General features: G+C 47.1%; 1 protein-coding gene across 1 annotated transcript in view; it reads left to right on the top strand.

Annotated features, from left to right (window-relative positions):
* Positions 1-899: 899 nt before the first annotated feature.
* Positions 900-21,384, top strand: part of ADCY10 (adenylate cyclase 10) — a gene marked incomplete at its 5' end in the record, with an annotated part of 56,884 nt that continues 36,399 nt past the window's right edge. The window contains 11 exons of the mRNA XM_080648304.1: positions 900-1,047; positions 1,674-1,778; positions 3,516-3,554; positions 3,681-3,821; positions 4,279-4,484; positions 6,079-6,175; positions 8,079-8,167; positions 14,860-15,051; positions 16,904-17,022; positions 18,005-18,081; positions 19,499-19,688. Coding sequence (XP_080504430.1) covers positions 900-1,047; positions 1,674-1,778; positions 3,516-3,554; positions 3,681-3,821; positions 4,279-4,484; positions 6,079-6,175; positions 8,079-8,167; positions 14,860-15,051; positions 16,904-17,022; positions 18,005-18,081; positions 19,499-19,688 — 1,403 coding nt within the window. The remainder of the gene's footprint in view (positions 1,048-1,673; positions 1,779-3,515; positions 3,555-3,680; positions 3,822-4,278; positions 4,485-6,078; positions 6,176-8,078; positions 8,168-14,859; positions 15,052-16,903; positions 17,023-18,004; positions 18,082-19,498; positions 19,689-21,384) is intronic.

Here is a 21,384-nt window from a genome sequence, read left to right as displayed (position 1 = left end):
CCTTCCACTTACAGTTTAAAGCCATACACATGCACACATGCATGGTCACATGCACACACACACAGGCTTTAAATTTTTCTCTCTAAGGCTGTACATTAATACACTTAATTTCTTGTTTATATATAATTCTGTACTTCCCTAGTCACCTTTATACAGCCACACACATAAACTCACATCTATACTATTTTTTTATTTTCTAAAAAGGAGAGAGAAAAGATGCAGACCAAAAGGGAGAGGGAGCCCCGCCGGCATGGCTCAGTGGTTGGGTGTCGACCTACCAACCAGGAGGTCACAGTTTCATTCCTGGTCAGGCACATGCCCGGGGTTGCAGGCTCTAGCCCCAGTATGGGGCATGCAGGAGGCAGCCAATCAATGGATCTCTCTCATCATTGATAGTTCTATCTCTCTCCCACTCCTTTCCTCTTTGAAATCAATAAAAATTTTAAAAAATAAAGTAACATTTTTTAAAAAATAAAAGGGAGGGGGAAGGAAACAGGAAACATGAGGACAGAGGAAAGGGGGCCTAGACTGAGTGAACAGTGCCTGGCCATTGTGTCCCGGAAGGCACCCCCTTCATGGAAATGGACAGACCCCTTCAGCTCCCCTCCTGCACCCCAGCCTGTTTGCAGTGGTGCTCACCCACATGACAGCTGTCCGAGGGCCAGGCCTAGTTCTCTTATAGAACGTTGGCCCTTTTGAAGGTGACTGACAACTCAGGCACCATACCCCCAGCTGCTTAAATAAGTAGTCCACAGTTAGAACAAAGCAAAGGGAGAGACAGAAATAGGAAAGTGAATGAATGGCTCTAAGTCAGATTGCCTCCATTCTCAGCTTCTCTTTCCAGAAGGTGTGTTTGGGGGCTGCTTGCTGTGACCCTAACCTGCACGTTTGTGTGGAGCATGAGCACACAGGGAGAGGAGCTGCAGGACCGGGCCATCGTCAGAATCGCCGCTCACCTACCGGACCTCATCGTCTATGGAGACTTCTGTCCTGAGCGGCCCTCTGTGGATTATTTTGACGGAGTCTTGATGTTTGTTGATATTTCAGGCAAGCACGACAGGGATGTTCAATGTGGGCAAGTGATAGGTTGGCATCAGAGTGTCCATTTATGGTAGAGCTCAGTGGCAGGACAGCGGTGCCTTTTCCCAGCTTTTTATGAAAACATCTTCACCTACTAAAACCATGTCAGGTCATGGGCAGCCTTCAAGGTGCCCACGTCCCTGACCTGGAACTTCAGGCTCCAGTGTCCCTGCCCCAACTTCAGTGACTCAACCACCAGGCTTCACACACATCCCAGGCAAAAGTGACCTCAGCAAATGGTCTCTCCAGATGGTGTTTCCATCGTAACAGTAAGCTGGCCACCGCTTCCGAAGTGCTGGAATTTTGTGTGCTTTCCTTACCTTGGGATGGAAGCTCTAGACCCCGTTGAAGGAACTGCGGTCATTCCTGTACAGTGGAGAAATTTGGAGGGAGGAGGTCCCTGGTGCTTTCCCCTGACCTCTGAGATAATCACCAGATGGTGGAGGCTGCGCAGCTGACACCTGCCGGCCACAAAGGCCCTGAAGAAGCCTTGCGAGTAGCTAAAGCCGGGCCCACGGCTCCCCAATGTGCCCCCCTCCTGCTCTGGCTGCTTCCTCCAAGCAGCCAGGGAAACCGCCTGCCCTTTACTGCAGGTTTCACGGCCATGACTGAGAAGTTCAGCACAGCCATGTACATGGACCGAGGGGCTGAGCAGCTGGTGGAGATCCTCAACCACTACATAAGCGCCATAGTGGAGAGTGAGTGTCCCCGGGGCCTGGCTAAGGCCATTTCAGTTCGTTGTTTTTCCATATTTGTTGGTTATGAGCTGATATAGTTCCATTGCTTAGCATTCTCAGTTTCCCCAGGACATGTGCATGAAACCTGTCTTTTTGAAATACAATGCAGTCAGTCCAAGTGAAGGGATGCAAACCAACCTCATTAATAAGGAGTATTCGGGGGAAAGGATGGTTTGCATTCATTCAAGGACTGGTAGAGAGATACTTTGAAAAGAACCGTAGTAGTGATACTCTTAGCTGTATTCAATAACACCAAAAGCCAGCATCAGTATAACCCGAAAGTAGTCATTAAGAGAATGCTGCGTGAAGAGATGAGTGGTTTATAAGTAACTCATCAGTAATTTGTCTTCTAATGATGGCTTCTGAAACATGTAGAAATGGCTGAAAAACCTGGTCTCCTTTTCAACCTCTGCCCACCATCTTGTTGGCATTATTAATATGAACTATTCATGAAGAAAAGGATTGCCCTGGCCAGTGTTTCTGAGTGTTGGCCCGCACATGGAAGGGTCATGGGTTCTATTCCTGATCAAGGGCGCATACCTGGGTTGTAGATTTGATCCCCAGCCCCAGTTGGGGCACTTGCTGGGGCGACCAATCGACGTGTCTCTGTCACATCTCTCTCTCTCTCTCTCTCTCTCTCTCTCTCTCTCTCTCTCTCTCTCCACTTTCTAAAAATCTTTGGAAAAAAATATTCTTGGGTGAGGATTAACAGGGGAAAAAAGAAAAAAGAAAAGGATTTACTCTCTTAAGGTGAACTCTGGGTCTCATCTTCTATCAGGCTCTAAGTCCCCTAGGAATGCCTTAGCATCACCCACTAGGCAACATGTGATGCTCCTGAAAAGCAAAAACTATATCTATGTCTTTTTTTTGCATCCCACTCAGTACAACAGTATTCAACAAGTTTGTGATGAAACATAGATAGGAGGAAAAAATTTTCCTTTATGTCAAAAAGCCTAAACGAACAAAATGCAAGCTGGTAATAAACAAAGCCTGAGTTGACCATGGTGGTGGTTTCCCAATTTCCTGATTCTCAGTTCTTTCTTATGGGTCCTGCCACGCACCACTTACCAGGGTCACTCAAGCCTCAGCTCATAATACTTACATTGAGCATAGGAGCCTTCATTGTCACAGGAGTAGGGTAGGAGTCCTCGGACCTCATTGGAAATCCCACCTCCTTCTCTCCCGGTTTTTCCCAATCACAGAATCAGAGACTGTACACCATCTAGTTCAATGTCCTCATTCGGTGGGGGAGGAAACACACCAGACAGGTTTAAGTAACTTGTCTGAGATGACATCTTTTTTTTAAAATCCCCACCTGAGGATATTTTTCCATTGATTTTTAGAGAGAGTGGAAGAGAGGGAAAGACAGAGAGAAATATTGATGTGAGAGAAACACATAGATTGTTTGCCTCCTGCATGAGCCCTGAACAGGGCCCGGGGCCGGGGAGGAGCCTGCAACTTAGGTACATGCCCTTGACTGGAATCAGGCCCGGGACCCTTTGGTCTGCAGGCCGACGCTCAGTCCACCGAGCCAAACCGGCTACAGCTGAGATGACATCTTTAGCACAAGTCTGCTCTCTGAGTTGCTGTTCTCTTGACCTAATTTCTACCCCATGGATGAAGAATTCTTTTTATTAGCTTTAAACAATTCAAGTTTGATTTAACTTCTTTTCTTTTCTTCTTTTTTTTTTTCCTCAGAGGTGTTGATTTTTGGAGGAGACATCTTAAAATTTGCAGGTATGGGAGGCGTCTCAGAGGCTGCAGCGGCCAGGAGACTGGGTTGAGGCATGCTTGTGTCCAGATTCCTTACAGAGCAGACTGGTCTCCGGGCAGGTCATGAGCCCTGTGGTCTGTCTCCTCAAGGTGATGCGCTTCTTGCCCTGTGGAAGGTGGAGCGAAAGCAACTGAAAAACATGATCACGGTGGTAGTTAAATGTAGCCTGGAGATCCACGAGCTGTTTGGGACCCAGGAGTTAGAAGGCCTGGACATCCGCGTCAAGATAGGTAAGCTTTTTGCCCTGGTTTGGCTCAGTGGATAGAGCATCAGCCTGTGGACTGAAGGATCCCAGGTTCGATTCTGGTCAAGGGCATGTACCTTGATTGCGGGCTCCATCCCCAGAAGAGGGCGCGCAAGAGGCAACCAATCAGTGATCCTCTCTCATTGATGTTTCTATCTTTCTCCCTCTCCCTTCCACTCTGAAATCAATAAAGATATGTTAACAAAACAAAAAAAGATACGTAAGTTTTTTGAGAAAGGAGAGACAGCTGGGGTCCTCTAAGGAGATAAATGTCACAGAAAGATGAGATCTAGTAGCTGGCTTTCTGGCTTTGGGAGAGGAGGTGTTTTGGAATGCCTGGGCCCAGAAGAGGCAGTCACACCACGATTCTGATTTTCCCAAGAACCCGTGCTGCTGGGGAATATCCCAGAACTTCCGCAAACCTACAGTTTGCCTCCTCCCAGGACTGGCTGCAGGCCACATCACCATGCTGGTCTTCGGAGACGAGAAACGCAACTTCTTCCTGGTGACTGGCCAGACGGTGGATGACGTGCGCCAAGCACAGAACATGGCGCAGATGAACGATGTCATTCTGTCACCGAACTGCTGGCAGCTCTGCGACCGGAGCATGATTGAGATCGAGAGGATCCCAGACCAGAGAGCAGTGAAGGTTCGTGGGATGCTGCCGCTCGCAGAAAGCTGTGGTCTGGGCCAGGGGCCACCTGTCAGAAAAGCCACTGGGAAGGCGGGCCTCATGAGGCTCCTGGATGGGAGACTCAGCGGGGGTCAGTGTGGGTCCACCTCAAGGCTTTGGTCTGAGACACCTCGGCTGAGTTCAAGGGGAGATGACCAGGCCCTGAGGTAATGAAGGGCATGGCATCTGGCGCAGAGGCCTCTGGGGCTGGTGCCCTTGCTGTAGGAAGAGAAAATGTCTCCTGGCCGGTCCCCGGGAGCAGGGGGTTGTCGTTTTGGGGCTGCCAATGGCCCTCACCTGCACTATTCAACCTCCTCGCCCAGAGCTGGAGGCGAGCAGGGCAGCAGTTGGGGCGGGGGCGGGGGGGGGGGGCGGGGGGGGGGGGACTGTTGGATGGCTGCCTGGTGGGAAACACTGTGACGTGACACTGAAGGCTGACTGTAAGCACGGCTGTCCTGGGCATATGGCCACTTAGAGAAGCTGTGCCTTCCGAGTGTGGAAAGGGGAGGAGAGCTGTGCTGACTGGGCCAGGAAAGGGGCTGTATGGCAGAAAGGAAAACGAAGGGTCCACGTAGATGCTGGCAAAGGTGAGAGCCCCCACTGGGCCAGTGTGGCCCTCACACCCACCACTTGCTCTTCCAGCTGGCCGCCCACACGCCCTCGTCCCCATTTAGCCACTCCTTATATCTTTCAAGATGGTTTTAATTTTTCATTAATTTTAGCCTCACAGAAAAGTTAAAAAAGAACAGTTTCTTTATATCCAGCTTCCCCAAATGGTAACATCTTTCATAACCAGAGTTCAAGAGTCAAAACCAGAAAATTAACACTGGACAATACTGTTCACTAATGAAAGGCCTATTGGCGTTCCCGGTTTCCCTACCAATCAATGTCCTCAGTGGAGTGTTCCAGGTTCTGCCCACGACCTCACACTGCATCCCATCGCTCTCTTAGCCCTCTGCAGTCTGTAGTAACAGCGCTTCATCGCTTCCTGGTCTTTTATGACCTCGATACCTAAGAGGACTATGGATCCGTTATTTTGTTGAATGTCCTCCATTTGGTTCTGCCTGACATTTTTTCATTATTGGACTAAGGCTGTCCATTTTGGGGCAAGAATAACACAGGAACGAGGCTGTACCATTCTCTGCGTGTCCTGCCATGGGGTCATGATCCCGATACGAATCTCATGACTGGTGATGTTCCTAATGCATTATGGGGCACCAGCCCCTGTACAGGTATAGGAAAGAAGTGGTGTATGGTTTAGCCAGGTTTTATATGAATTAAAATGTTATGAAAGCCAAAGAAAAGAAGTAGAAAGTTCTAAGAGTGGAAAAGTATGTGGGTTGGCCCCCTGGAATGGCCTTTGGTGTATATACTTATGATTGTAATCTTAACAAGCGATTGGAGACATTTTATGTAATCACGTGCCAATTAAAGAACGCCATCGTTTGTGCCTCTGTTCACCATGTCCTGGAAGTCCCAAAGCTTACTCCCTGCCCGTGCTGTTGAGAGATGACTTTCAAAGGGCCAGCCAACCCTCAGAATAACCAAAACTTCTGTTTCTTTAATTTAGGTTAATTTCTTAAAACTACCCCCTACTTTTAACTTTGATGAATTTTTCTCAAAGTGTATGACTTTCATGGATTATTATCCTTCTGGAGACCACAAAAGTAAGTACCCTCCATGGACAAGCACTTCTGCCTCTACCAGTGGTCAGCAGGGTGTTACACCAATGCCCAGGCCCCATCCAATGTGCTGGTGTCCTCAGTGAGCGCCCAGCCCTGAGCAGCACACAAAGGGGCCTCCTGCCTGTCCCCACAATGGCTCCTTTCACCCATCTTCCAAACATTGCGTCACCCCCACAATGAAAGAAAAAACTAAAACATCCATGAATCCCATTTCCTAGTCTTCACCACCAAATGTCTCGCAAGACTAACCTTGCACCCACACCTCCCTTCTCTCCAGCCTCTCATTCATTTATTCGCCCAATAAACACTGTTTGCAAGCGCCTCAGGGGCATATGCTTATTCTTTGACCTTGAGCCTTTGACATCTAGCTTCTTATCCCTTTCTCCTCCTGTCTACTGAGACTGTTTATGTCAAGGCCACTCATGACCATCAATTTGCCAGCCTGGGTGGCCTCTCCTTGGGCCTCACCCTAGGCTGGCCTTAGGTTACTCTCTTTTTCTGGGCACTATCTTCGCCTCTTTCCTTATGTTCAAGAATATTCTTCTCGAGCCCTAGCTGGTTTGGTTCAGTGGATAGAGCGTCGGCCTGCGAACTGAAAGGTCCCAGGTTCGATTCCAGTCAAGGGCACATGCCTGGGTTGTGGGCTCGATCCCCAGTGGGGGACTTGCAGGAGGCAGCCGATCCATGATTCTCTCTCATCATGGATGTTTCTATCTCTCTCTACCTCTTCCTTCCTCTCAAAAAAAAAAAAATAATAATATTCTTCTCGAGTGTTGCTCTTACCCCTTCAAGCCCCCGGTTTCAGTGCCCTTTGCAAAGTCTCCTTCCAGCCCTTAAATGTTGGTGATTCCAGGATGTGACCTTGACCCTCTAGTCTTCCCTGCTTATCTCTTAGAGAACATTCATCCATGCTTGATTCCCTGCGACTCCCTGCGACTCCCAGCAAGGCTGGGACTAGGGGGCGGAAAGCAGGAGCCTGGGAGCCTGGGGCACAAAATTTGAGGATCTTGTGAGTTGCTTGCTAACTGCCAGAATCCAGCCCCGATTTGTGTCCTGAAGTGTAGACTCATACAACAACTGCCTATGGGCCATCCCCACTTCCAACATTAACATGTTAAAAAATGATTAAAGAAGATAATTTAACAACTTACTTTATTTAACATAAAGTGGACAGTTTATTCAACATAACATGGACAGTTTCCTTGCAAAGAACTGCAAAATGGGCCAGAAATCAAGAAGCTTTAATAGCGTAGAGAATAAAGAGCAGGAAGAGATAAATAAGAAAAGATTTGATTGGCTGGGGCCACATAGTAGACCTTGTTTGGGGTGAGAAGGCCCCGAGTTGGCTTGGCATTTGGAGATTGGCTGCTGGATAGACTTCCTACAGGGACAGAACGTCATCTTAGCTTCGGTTTGCTCACATGGCAGCCAGGGTAGTAGGCGACTTGTTTAGGCTCACACAGTGAGTTCCTATCAAACCTGGATGAGAATCTAGTCGCCTGGATTTTATCCCTGCTGTTCTTTCAACCCTATCTATCACCTCCTTCATTCTGTCATCATTCCCTCTATCATCATCATCCCCTCACCTGCCCACTCCCATCACCTGTGGCAATAGTTTTAGCTCAAGTCTAGATGTAAAAAATCTCCCCAAGTTCCACAGTGTGAAGATAATTAAAACAGGGCTTTGGGCAACATGCAATTGCATTTTGATAAACTCACAACCTCTAAGAACTTCTCCCCGGATTTCCCTTGGCCCTGTTTAACCACTGCCCCTGACTGGCCTGGGATGACCACTGCCCAAGGGGCTGGGGCTGGGAGGCTCCCCTCTCCTGCACCGCAGAGCCAGGCCTCTCTTTCTGAGCCTGCTCCTATTCTGATCCCTTAGACCTCCTGAGGCTTGCGTGCATGCTGGAGTCCGACCCTGAACTGGAGTGTTCCCTACAAAAGTATGTGATGGAAAGCATATCAAAACAGGTATTTTCATCATTTAATTTATTGTTTGTGTCGGGGAGGGTATCGGGGACCTTGGACAACTGGAAAGATCAAGAAATCCCATAGCTAGTAACCTGTTTCCTTAAAATAAGAGGTGGACTGACTTTCTCCATGTGTAGAGGACTGTGAAATGTATTATTCCCATCAGGATACTTTTCAGAATTAAAGGGCATCATTCATTATTACACTGACACAACAGGTGTAAACTAGGACGTTGCTGCCTTCTCCAACCGGGCAAACTGGAACTGTCCCAAGGGTAAAGACCCTATGGCCGCCCTTTCTAAATGACACATAGCAGAGAGATAGCAAGTGGGTGAGCAGGGTACACCATTTCTCCAAGTCACTTGTGTTAGATTCCCAAGCCTTGAAAGCTAACAATACAGGTAATTAAAACTCTCAGAACTACCTCCAACCCCCTTTTATAGAACGCTTCTCCTTTTATTCACTTAGATCTAGGCTCTCTCAAATGTATGAATCCATAGGAATTCTAGCCACCACTCAGCACTGGCCGTGTGCCAGGCGCTCCGCTGTGGCATGATCTCCCCTCCAGTCCTTGTGGGTATCTGCAGCTCCATTTTACATGCGAGGAAGGGGAGACCCAGAGGGTCCCAGGGTCTTTCCTGAGGCTGCAAAGGAAGAGCTGTGGCTTCAATTACACCCTCTTCTCTCTGAACCTGCTGTGTGTGTGTGTGTGTGTGTGTGTGTGTGTGTGTGTGTGTACACGCGCGTGCACGCGCGCACAGGTTCTATACCCTAACATATGCCCCTTTAAATCCTTAATCTCATCAAAATGCAGTTGTGTCCTGGAGGAAATCTCTATGGGGCAAGCATGAGCAGTGGACGCCTGCCTTCCCAGTGGGGGTTGAAGAGATGACAGAATGGATCCCTCCACCCTCAGCCCGATTTGAAAACACTACCTCTAGTGCCTCTTCAACATTTGTGAAGCTTGAGCAAACTTCTCCTTCCTCTCCTCCCTGCCCCCAAGATATATAATGCCTTAAGCTTCTTCAGCCACAGCTAGGATTAAATGACAAAGTTTCCTTCAAGGGCCTTAAGATCAAGGAGCACTACCAGGGGACACCCACAGTGTTCCAAAGAGAAAAGTTGAGAGTTCTCAGAGTAAAAAGCCCTTCTTGCGTTCATAGCCTCTGGATTGGTCTGAGAGAAGGATCTTCCAGGCGTCAGGGGTCTGGAAACGTGAACATTCTGTAGGATTTGTGTGTTTCTCCAGGTGTCAGTGCACAACCAAAAGGTTCACAGTTCAAGTCCTCAGGCCAGATAAGATAAAATGGAGTCTATTCCTCATGTTTCAGCCCATTCCAATGTAAGGCGTTTTGCTAGCTTGGCTGTGGTGGCTCCATTTTGTTTCTTCCCTCCTTCCTCTGAGGGCTGAAAGGAGGCAAAAGGCAAGCCTCTTACCCTTCTCCAAGGCCAGCCCTGCCCCGCCCCTGCAGCGTGAAGAGCCCTAGAGATATGTGGTCGCGTTTCCCAAACCAGAACCCAGGACACCGCTCTGGTAGAATAATCTTTGTGTTTTTTTTGGTTTGTTTTGTTTTTAATTTAATAAATCTTTATTGTTCAGATTATTACAATTGTTTCTCCTTTTCCCCCCCATAGCTCCCCTCCACCCAGTTCCCACCCCACCCTTTGCCCTTACCTCCCCCACACTGTCCTCATCCATAGGTGTACGATTTTTGTCCAGTCTCTTCCTGCAGCCCCCATACCACTTCCCCCCTGAGAATTATCAGTCCACTCCCTTTCTATGCCCCTGATTCTATTATATTCACCAGTTTATTCTGTTCCTCAGGTTTTTAATTCACTTGAATTTTAGGTTCACTTGTTGATAGATATGTATTTGTTGTTCATAATTTTTCTCTTTACTTTTTTATTCTTCCTCTTCTTAAAGAATACCTTTCAGCATTTCATATAATACTGGTTTGGTGGTGATGAACTCCTTTAGCTTTTTCTTATCTGTGAAGCTCTTTATCTGACCTTCCATTCTGAATAATAGCTTTGCTGGGTAGAGTAGTCTTGGTTGTAGGTTCTTGCTATTCATCACTTTGAATATTTCTTGCCACTCCCGTCTGGCCTGCATAGTTTCTGTTGAGAAATCAGCTGACAATCGTATGGGTGCTCCCTTGTAGGTAATTAACTGTTTTTCTCTTGCTGCTTTTAATATTCTCTTTGTCTTTTGCTCTTGGCATTTTAATTATGATGTGTCTTGGTGTGGTCCTCTTTGAATTCCTTTTGTTTGGGGTTCTCTGTGCTTCCTGGACTTGTAAGTCTATTTCTTTCACCAGGTGGGGGAAGTTTTCAGTCATTATTTCTTCCAATAGGTTTTCAGTATCTTACTCTCTCTCTTCTTCTGGCACCCCCATAATTCTGATGTTGGTACGCTTGAAGTTGTCCCAGAGGCTTCTTACACTATCTTCAACTTTTTGGATTCTTTTTTCTTTTTTTTGCTTTTCCGGTTGAGTGTTTTTTGCTTCTTTGTATTTCAAATCTTTGACTTGATTCTTGCATTCCTCTAGTCTGCTGTTGGGTCTCTGTATAATATTTTTTATTTCAGTCAGTGTATGTTTAATTTCTAGTTGGTCCTTTTTCATATCTTCGAGGGCCTCGTTATATTTATCGGCCTTTTCTAGGATATTCTTGAAGAGCCTTATAACCGTGGTTTTGAATTCTATATCCAGTTGTTTGTTTTCCTCCATTTCTTTCGTTTGTGATCTGTTTCTTCATCTCCCCATTTTTCACTGCTTCCCTGAGTTGTGTGCTAGGTTTCCTATATGGCCCAGTGGGTCGGCCTCCCCAGTTAACCTGAGGTGGACACACTTGGTGCACCCCTTTGTGGACTGTGTGTACAGCCTTGTTGTAGTTAAGTCTTGATTGTTGTTGGTATCACTGGGAGGAATTGACCTGCAGGCCAGTTGGCTGTGAGGATCAGCTGTGTCTACACTGGGAGATTTTCGGTGCTTGAGACAGCCTTATAGGATTAGCCTTGCCAGATTGCAAAAGCCTCTGTGCTCAGCTTGGAAGGAGTGGAGTCTCAGGGCGGGGCAGACAGTCTTGGCTTCCCGTCAACCCTGCCCTTGCGCGCGAGTCTCCAGACCTCCGCCTTCCGCAGTTCCCGAGTTTCTGCCTTACAGTCCAGATTTCCCCCGTAAGAGCGTGGGTCCCCAGGGGCTCACCCAGAACTGTGGTTCAGTGCAGTCGGAACTGGGGTTCAGTGCCGTCAGGAGCTTCCGACTCCCTTCTGCTAGGGAATGCCTGCAGCAACCTCCGCAGTCAGTCTTTGTGCACACTCACGACTCCAGATCACTGCCGCCACGGCTCCCCTGAGTCTCCGAGTCTCCATGTGCCTTTCTCTCTACCTGACAGTCCAAACTCCCCCTGTATGAGCCTGGGTCCACAGGGTTTCGCCCAGAACTGAGGTTCAGTGCAGTCGGAACTGGGGTTCAGTGCAGTCAGGGGCTTCTTTCCCCCTCCCGCCAAAGAAAGCCAGCCAGGCACTCCGCCGCCCTTTCTCTCTGTGTGCGCATGTCTCCGTATCTCAGCTCTTTGCCGCTCCTTCTCCGTGAGATTTCCTCTTTCCTTCTAGTTGTAGAATTTCTACTCAGCCAGCTTTCCTGTGGTTCTGGATGGTGTCCGTTCTATCTTTTAGTTGTAGTTTTGAAATTGTTGTGTGGGGCATCAGTTTAGGTGCTTACCTATGCCGCCATCTTGGTTTCTCTAGAATAATCTTTGATCATTCAATCAATTTGTTAGATAGATTTTAATATTTAATAATTAATATTATCCCTGTATTTAACATTAATTATGTAATAAATTTGTTTGAAAACCATCACATTGGTTAGTTAGACATAATTAAATTGTCTTTTAGGAAAAGAATAAAATTTCACGGGAGCAGGCCCGCCACCCAGTCAGGGAGCTTCCCCACCCACAGTGCCCACTTTCACCTGCAAGGTGTTTCCATTGTCCATGGACAGTTTCACACTTTTGTGTTATTTGGAATGATTATCCTCCATTGGTTTGCTATGCACTTAACACAATTCCAGGGTGATGATAGGCAGGGATAATGTGGGAACATGTCTTTGGAGAGGAGAGGGGAGCTGAGTGAGAGGTGCCACTCCAGGGAGGCGGGGTGTGGCAGGTGGAACCTTGGGCTAGAAGTCTGGAGATTTGGGGTCTCGCTTGCTGCTATTTCCCTAGGTGACCCTGGAAAACTTGTGCTATTTCTCCATGTCTCCATTATCTCATCAGGAAAATGGGGGATAACAAATGCTTATTTTATTTCATTTGAGGATAAAGTAGGTCAGACTATGAAAATATTCCAGAAGGTACCAGGCTATGAAAATATTTAAGAAGGTTGAATTACATAGTACACTACTCTTTTTTAATCTTTATTGTTGAGAGCATTACAGATGTCCCCTTTCTTCCCTCCATTGCTCTCCTCTACCCTACACCTGCCCCACCCTGACCTTCACGCCCCTATTGTCTGTGTCCATGGGCAATGCATCTATGCATAAAATTATTTGGTTAATCTCTTCCTGCCCCCTCCGGCTTCCTTCTCAGATTTGTCAGTCTGTTCCATGATTTCATGTCTCTGGTTCTATTTTATTCATCAGTTTATTTTGTTCATTAGATTCCTTGTTTGTTTATTTTAATTTTTAGATTCAATTATTGATAGATATGTATTTATTGCCATTATATTGTTCATATTTTTATCTTTTTTTCTTTTCCTTTTCCTCCTCCTTCTCCTTCTTCTTCTTCCTCTTTTTCTTCAAGAATACACTTCAACATTTCATGTACTAGTTTGGTGGTGATGAACTCCTTTAGCTTTTTCTTGTCTGTGAAGCTCTTTATCTGACCTTCAATTCTAAATGATAGCTTTGCTGGGTAGAGTAATCTTGGCTGTAGGTCCTTGCTAGTCATCACTTTGAATATTTCTTGCCCCTCCCTTCTGGCCTGCAACATTTCTGTTGGGAAATCAGCTGACAGTCTTATGGGTGCTCCCTTGTAGGTAACTAACTGCTTTTCTCTTGCTGCCTTTATGATTCTCTCTTTATCTTTAACCTTTGCCATTTTAATTATAATGTGTCTTGGTGTGGGCCTCTTTGAGTTCCTCTTGTTTAGGACTCTCTGAACTTCCTGGACTTGTAAGTCTATTTCTCTCACCAGGTAGGGGAAGTTTTCTGTCATTATTTCTTTAAATAAGTTTGCTATATCTTGCTCTCTATCTTCTCCTTCTGGCACCCCCATGATGCAAATGTTGATAACTTGAAGTTGTCCCAGAGACTCCTTACACTATCTTCATATTTTTTTATTCTCTCTTTTTTTTTCTCTCTCTCTTCTGGTTGGGTGTTTTTTGCTTCCTCATAGTCCAAATCACTGATTTGATTCTTGGCATTCTCTACTCTACCGTTGATTCCCTGTAAATTATTCTTCATTTCTGTTAGTGTAGGCTTCAATCCTGACTGGTCCTTTCTCATGTCTTTGATGTTCTCACTAATTTCCTTGAAATTCTCACTAAAATCCTTGAAATTCTCACAAAGTCCCTTCAAGTTCTCATTAAGATCCTTGACCATCCTTATAACCATTGTTTTGAACTCTGTATCTAGTAGTTTGCTTGCTTCCATTTCATTGAGTTCTTTTTTGGAGTTCTTCTGTTCTTTCATTTGTAACATGTTTCTTTGTCTCTGTATTTGGCTGCTTCCCTATGTTTGTTTCTGTGTATTATGTAGAACTGCTATGTCTCCTGGAATTGGTAAAGTGGCCTTGTGTAGTATGTGTCCTGTAGGGCCCAATGGCTCAGCCTCCCCAGTTACCTGAGCTGGGCACTCTAGGTATGTGGGCTGTGTGCACTGTCTTGTTGTAGTTGAGCTTTGAGTGCTGTTGGTGTCACTAGGAGGAATTGACCCCCAGGCCAATTGGCTGTGAGGAGCAGCTGCGACTACAGTGGAAGAGCTGCTGTGCAAGGAGACACCCCTATGGAGCAGGACTTGCTTCACTGGGGCTTTGATACTCACTGAGGCTGCCCCTTTAGTGTGTCTCTCCTGGATGTGTAGAGTTGTAATTGGACATGGTCTGAAGCTGTCTACCAAGTACACTGGCTCTGTGGCCCCCCTGTAGGCGCAAAGTCAGGCACTGTCTGTGCCCTGCCTAGTGCCACCTGTCAGGAGCTAAAGTGTGATCTGCAGATGGCTGCTATTTGTATTGGGCTTGGAAGTGCCCAGCAGAGGCCAAGCTGTGAAGCAAGGCAGGCTGCTGCTAGTGCCGGGCCTGGGGACTCTTATTGAGTGGTATGGGGCCATAGTATGCTATTCTTATCCTTAAACTGTAAGAGAGCCAAAAGAAATGGTAGTTCTCTCTCTTATGGCGATGGCTAATATTGGCATGAGAGAGTAGTAGTAGGGGCAAGGAAGTGGTTCCTTTCCAAAAATTAGCAAATGTGTGAGTTCCCATTGCAAGAGATTTTGCTTAGTGAATTCATTTCCATCTGCTCGAATTTGGGCTGGCTCTGCCATGCTGCGCCTCACACATTCTGATCACTTCACAGCTTCCCCAGAGAATTTCAACAGGCTAACTCCCACCCAGTAAGAATTGCTTGTGTTGATATTGGGAGGAAGGATCCACAGCCAAGGACAGGTGCAAAGTGAAGTGTCTCTACTTGGCAGATTGATGACAAACAGCTTCGGGGTTATTTGTCTGAGCTCCGACCGGTGACCATTGTGTTTGTGAACCTGGTGTTTAAGGACCAAGACAAAGCCGAAATCATAGGCCCGTCCATCCAGGATGCCTCTGTGCACATCAATTCCGTCCTGAGGGACTTCCGAGGCCAAATCAATAAAGTTTTCATGTTTGACAAGGTAAGTGTGAACTAAGGGGTGGGAAGCTGCCAAAAATTTAATGTTACCATCTGTGCCCAGGCACATTAGTGAGAGGAAAGCAATAGACACTTTTAACCTGGAAGCATTAGTGTTCATTTATATTGACTATAGCAGCTTCTATGGTGAAAGTGGCATTACTGCAGTCCAGATATTGTTCTCAACATTTTGCCTCTATGATCTCATTTCACCCTCATGACTGCTCTGAGAGGTAGGTGCTCTTATTACTATTTCCATCTTACAGATGAGGATGTTGAGGCAGAGATGAGGATTCTGAGATAAGAAAAGTTTAGGTTTGGCTCGTGGTCATCCACACTGTATCTAGTAAGTGGTGGGCTGGGGTTCCAGCCCAGGTCGTGCACCTTCCCAGTCTGTGCTTGGCCAGCCCAGCCCACAGCGCATCTCCCAGTGGTTCTGGGCCAGGTGTTCTGTAACTTTCACACCCCAGAAGTTTGTTTCCCTTAATGCACACCTGCCATATCGACCCTTTCAGCCCCGTCACTTTCAGGGAAGGGGACAAGGCTGGGGATGGGTAGGTGGGAGGGGTACCCCTAATAAGTTTAGAGAAAGCCAGAAGTGATAAACAAATTGTCACAGAATTGCTGGTGACGATGGATGCTCCATTCTTAGGTGTTTTCTGTATCTTAAGATCAGAGCATTTAATAACTGAGCTACACTAATTCAGTAATTCCATAAACATTCATTGAGCCTTTTGCAGAAGGCTGAATGCTAGGACTGGGCAGCCAAGAGGAGTCAGTCACACACATTGCCACACACCCAGCAGAAAGAAGCAGCTCCATGTAAGGAGGGTGAACTTGGAGCTCCAGCCCTTTCCTCCACATTCACCCATTTGGATCATGAGACAGGAGCACAGCACCCAAGAGCAGCCTTTAGTGTTTGCAGACGTGGCTCGCACAGTCCCGGGATTTCTCTGGGCCTTGGTTTGCTCATGAACAGTGAGAGGATATTATTGGAATGGGAGAGTATTTGCCTCAAGATGATTGTTGCAAGTTTTGAAAAATGTGTGAGGCACTTGTAGCACCCCTCGCTTCAGTGAGCTGCGGGTCTCATGGCCAGAGCGAGACCACTGCTCTCCTTACAGAGCCACTAGGCGAAATTTCCAGGCAAGGCCGACCCACAGTGTCCCCAGACAGAGCCCTCCAGTCCCTACACAGACCTGGAAACAGAGCCCAGTGCCAATCAGGACTGATCTGTTTACATATATACCATTAAGCTTACACTTTCTATATGCGTATACTATAAAGTATCTATGCTATAAGAAAGTGTGAAATATATAGGGTACTATATGCACTCTATTAAGTATATGTGTGCCATAAAGTAGTTCATAAAGTGTGTGTATTAATTACACATAACATTACAATGAAATGTTTTAAATACAGTAATCATTTTAGTGGCCAAAGCAACCTCGCAGGTCAATGCTATATCCATTTTCATGGTGACTGAAGTTCATGGCGTGTAATCGACTTGTCCAGGTTTCTGCACAGACTTTCTGACTCGCGCTGGTGCCTTCCCGCCGCTCTCTGCTGTTTCTTAGTCTTGTAGCATATGACCCGCCCACCGGGAGGCTAGACAGGAGCGTGCCCCAAAGAGCTCAGCAAGGCCCGTTATTCTGGAGCCAAAGCAGCCCTTCCTGGGCTTGAGTCATTCTGTAGATGCTGCACTAGAAGTTATACGAAGTTTACTAAGAATGAAACAGGGGCTACAGGGATTATGAAGAGATCAGAAAGAGAACGTTGCTGCCACCACCCCCGGCCTCGGCTGCTCCAGTGAACAGGTCCTGCCCACCGCTGTGCTTGCTGACTCTCCCTCACAGGGCTGCTCCTTCCTCTGTGTCTTTGGTTTCCCCGGCGAAAAGGCACCTGATGAGGTCACTCATGCCTTAGAAAGTGCTGTGGATATATTCGACTTCTGCTCTCAGGTCCCCAAAATCCAGTGAGTGTTGACCTCGGTCCCATCCTCTGGTCCCAGACCCCTGACCTTTCTGTGGGATATGGGGGTGGGGGGCAGGATAAGGGTCAGGGAAGCAGGTGAGGGCTGTTTTTATCTGGATGCCCATCCACCTGCATTCCTTCACCTAAAGCACCAGCAGAGTGGGCAAGCCCAGCCCCGCCGCAGTGGGACGGGGATGGGATGTCAAGGTGGAGAAAGGGCACCCCGGAAAGCCAGCCTGTGCCGGGTTTGCAAGAGAACCCGACGGGGTGTGTCTCTGTGCTTCGGGCTTGCTTCTTGGTAGAGTTCAAACTCCCAACACCAAGCTGGAGACCTGAGTTGGTTTGTAATCACTGGGAGAGCAAATGAGCCCTTGGGGTGGAAATGTGTAGAATGACCTGGCCTCTGTAAAGCTGTGAGGGTGAGGTTTACCACCCCCAGCCCTGGCTGCTCCCGCTGGTGCCCTCAGGCTTCCCCAGCCTGAGCATCCAGTGCCAATTGTAGCCCTCTCTGGTCAACTCCAACGCGTCACCCTCTGCCCTAAATTTTTCCACCCCCTAAGCCCCTAGTCATCTATAGACACAGGTGGATGTATTGGCAAAATCAGGTTGGATGCTACACACTGTATCTGAGTTATAATGACTTGTCCTTTCCAGCAATAACAGGGAGAGTTATGTTGTTTACAACTAGTCCATTCGGGGAGATGAGAACTTATTTTCCAGAAAAGTAGCTCAGACGAATACTTAAAAGTACAGAAAAGTGAACTGAGTAACCACTACTGAGAACCTGGCTCTGGGTCCCAAACTCTTCCTACCTCCAGACCACGTACAATTGCCCTGAACTAAGTCCAAAGGGGAAAGAGTAATTGGTTAACAATCCTTTCCCACCCTCCCATCCCATTCCTCACCACGTCCCCCCTTCCCACGTTCTCTCTGCTCACTGTCTTTATCTCTTTCCCCACAACCTTCTCCTTGCCGGGCGCCAGTACTGTTTCCATCGGCGTGGCCAGCGGGACTGTCTTCTGTGGCATCGTGGGACACTCTGTGAGGCACGAGTACACAGGTGTGCTGAGCCAGCTTAGCTCCGCTTTCCTTAGCAAACACTGTGCCCAGCCACCCGGCTTTGCGGGAGGAAGGACAGAAAGAATCGAGACCTGGGCCCTGTCCCCAGCAAGCTTGCTGTCCCCCAGATGGGGCCACGCCTTGTGGCTTTGCCCACCGGCAGCTGGATGCCCACCTCGTGTGCATTCTGGGGCTGTGCATAGGCATCGGTAGTTGAGAGAGAGCAGGGGGAGGCAGTGAGCTCATGGAGGGAGGGCCCTTTCTAAATAATTTCCTGTTGACATTCAACAGTTACTCTTCCTACTGCCTGGAACAGGTGAGGACTGCTTCTTAAAAATTATGACTATTGGCATTACTGGTGAATAATACTCATCTCAAAAGAGAGTAGTAAGTAGGTGTTATCTCAAGTTTTCACTGCTCTTGCTATTATTCCCCTCTTCAATCCTAGTAGGGTTTCAGTTGTTCAGAAATAATACCCCTAAAATACTGAAATAGTTATGTCTGAAATGATGCAATTTCTGAGATTTTCTTCAAAATACTACAGGGTGGAGAGTGGGTGGGAGTGAGGCTGGGCCAGGGTTGACTGTTGGTTATTGGCTATTGGGACTGGGTGATGGGTACATGAAGATTGATGAGGCTGTGTCTTATTGTATGGTCAAATTTCTCCATAATAAACAGTTTTTTAAAAAGGAATAACTTTATCAGAAGTATGTAAGTTTATGTTATAGTGCAACCTTGAGTACCTAATTAGTTGTACTATTAATCAAGGGCTTACTAGCAGCCAGGCTCTATCCAAAGCAATGTGTATGTGTTAACTCATTAATCTTCATAAACTACCCTCTGAGATAGGCACTGTTATCCCCATTTTACAGATTAGGAAACAGGCATGACAGGGTTAAAGTCATTTGGTGCCATACTAGTTGGAGGTAGAGCTGGGGTTCGGAGTCTGTGCACTACAGTACTTTACCCCTTAAAGCAACCCTTATAAATCAGTCTTAAACACACACCCCTTCTAACCCCATTACACACTCATGCAGACGTGAATTTGTGCCTCTTTGGAGGTCAGTGTCCCAGGCCCGAGCTGTGCTTGTCCAGCTGTACCTCACCCGAGAGCCTGCAGGCCTAGGGTGAGCCCACATACAGAGCCCTCTCCACACTCCAGGCCTCTCTGCCTCTGAGCAGATTGTCCCCGTGGCCTCCCGGCTGAGGCAGAGACTTTGCTGGTGACTAACTGAGTTCACTGCCTGCATATTTTTAATAGCCATTGACTGACTATGGGTATTGAAGGTGAGTTTGATGTCATTCATGAGAGGCAAAGGGAGTAAAGGGTTAAAGTGCCACTTGGGGACAGGATTCCTCAGATTGCATTCAGTTCCATGGCCATTTCTCTCCCTTTGCCTTTCTCTTTCCCGTTGCAGTCATTGGCCAAAAAGTCAACATAGCTGCCAGAATGATGATGTACTACCCAGGAATCGTGACTTGCGACTCTGTCACCTACAATAGCAGCAACCTACCAGCCTACTTTTTCAAAGAGCTCCCGAAGAAAGTCATGAAAGGTGTTGCAGATTCGGGACCAATCTATCAGTGTCTGGGCCTTAACGAGAAAGTGTGAGTGCGGGGCACTGACTTTGCAGTATTTTGCAGTAAAGAAGGGGGAGAATTACGACAGCAAAACAGTCACCCATTTCAGATTCAAATCCACTTTATGAAACTGAAATCTATTCCTTCCCTGGACGAAGGCCCAGATTTCAAAATCCTTCATCTTTCTCCATCCTGTGGATATGGTGGAAGACCCCATTCTGAGAATCAGAGGGTGATTCCTCAAAGGTTGTGCAAACAGAACAGGGAACCCCACATTTGCATATGTCTGTGGACCAAGTTGGACCGACCATTAAGTATTTATTTATCATACCAACTTGGTGCCAGCATTGGTAGGACTAATAGAGTATAAGATACTGCTCCTCCTCTAGGCCTCTAGTGAAATATATTCCCCCAAAGCCCAGCCTAGATGCAAGGGTGTCACTTTAGGGCTTAAAATCCTTCAATGGCTTCCAGTCAATTTCATGATTTGTTTCAATTCCTTGCAATGACATGCAAGGTGACCATCTGCCTTTCCAACCTCATCTCCTCCCGTGTCCCCTCCTCTGGGGGTCTAAGTAGATTGTCCTCCCCATCACCCACCCCATCCCTCATCCACTGGGAAAACCACAGTCAATCTTAGAAATCCAGCTCAGGGTCCATTCCTCTGTGGGGTTGGCTCTGGAACCACCCAGTTGCAGCCCAGCTAGTCCAGCGCTCCCTTCCTCGTGCAACTAACTCTACAGCCCATGCTTCTCTGAGATCCCTCCTCACGCTCACGGCTGCCCACCCGCTGCCTTGAAAGCTCTCTGAGGATCGTGATTACTGCTTGTTCATTCTTACAGCCCCAGTGCTTGGCGCACAGAAGGCACTCAGCACTGATGAGCGAGGGAATGACTCGCATGGCAAGTGCAAACGTATTATTCTTTGTATTAGCCAGCTGGAATCTAAGTTTTAAAGGGCCAGATAACAGAATTGGGGCTGCAGTAGATTCAAGGAGACTTTATTATTCACCTTTGTATTCCCAGGGCTCAGCGCTGTACTTGGCATATTTAGACCATCAATAAAATGCTGCTTGAATAAGTGAATGAATAGTAATAATTTTTTTGTGAGCCCTTATTAAATATTAGGCACTTTGTCTCAAAATATACAATGTATTCTTCTTGTTGTTGTTAATCCTCACCTGAGGATATTTTTTTTTCCATTGATTTTTAGAGAGAGTGGGAGGGCAGGGTGGGTGGGCGAGAGAGAGAGAGAGAGAGAAGAGAGAAGAGAGAAAAGGGGAGAGAGAAGAGAGAAGAGAGAGAGGCCCCTGACCAGGAATCAAACTCAAGACCTGTGGTGCATGGGCCAACGCTCTAACCACTGAGAAACACCAGCTAGGACTTTAATGTTTCTTCCTTTCTTTCTTTCTTTTTTTAATCCTCATCTGAGGCTCTTTTTCCATTGATTTTAGGTAGAGTTGAAGGGAGAGAGGGAGGAAGCGAGAGAGAAAGAGAGACATCAATGTGAGAGAGACACGTGTCCTGACTAGGGCCTCCCGCACGTGTCCTAACTAGGGCCAGGGATTGAACCTGCAACCCAGGTACATGCCCTTGACCGGGAATCAAACCCATGACTCTTCAGTGCGTGGGCCGGCTACCTAGCCATGGAGCCACACTGGCCAGGCTATAATGTATTCTTAATATCAACCATATCAGATAGAAACTATTATTATATCCATTTT

The sequence above is a fragment of the Plecotus auritus genome (assembly GCF_963455305.1).
Source record: "Plecotus auritus genome assembly, chromosome: 12".
Classification (NCBI taxonomy): domain Eukaryota; kingdom Metazoa; phylum Chordata; class Mammalia; order Chiroptera; family Vespertilionidae; genus Plecotus; species Plecotus auritus.
The sequence above is the reverse complement of the archived record's forward strand: the minus strand, read 5'-3'. Positions and strand labels throughout refer to the sequence as shown.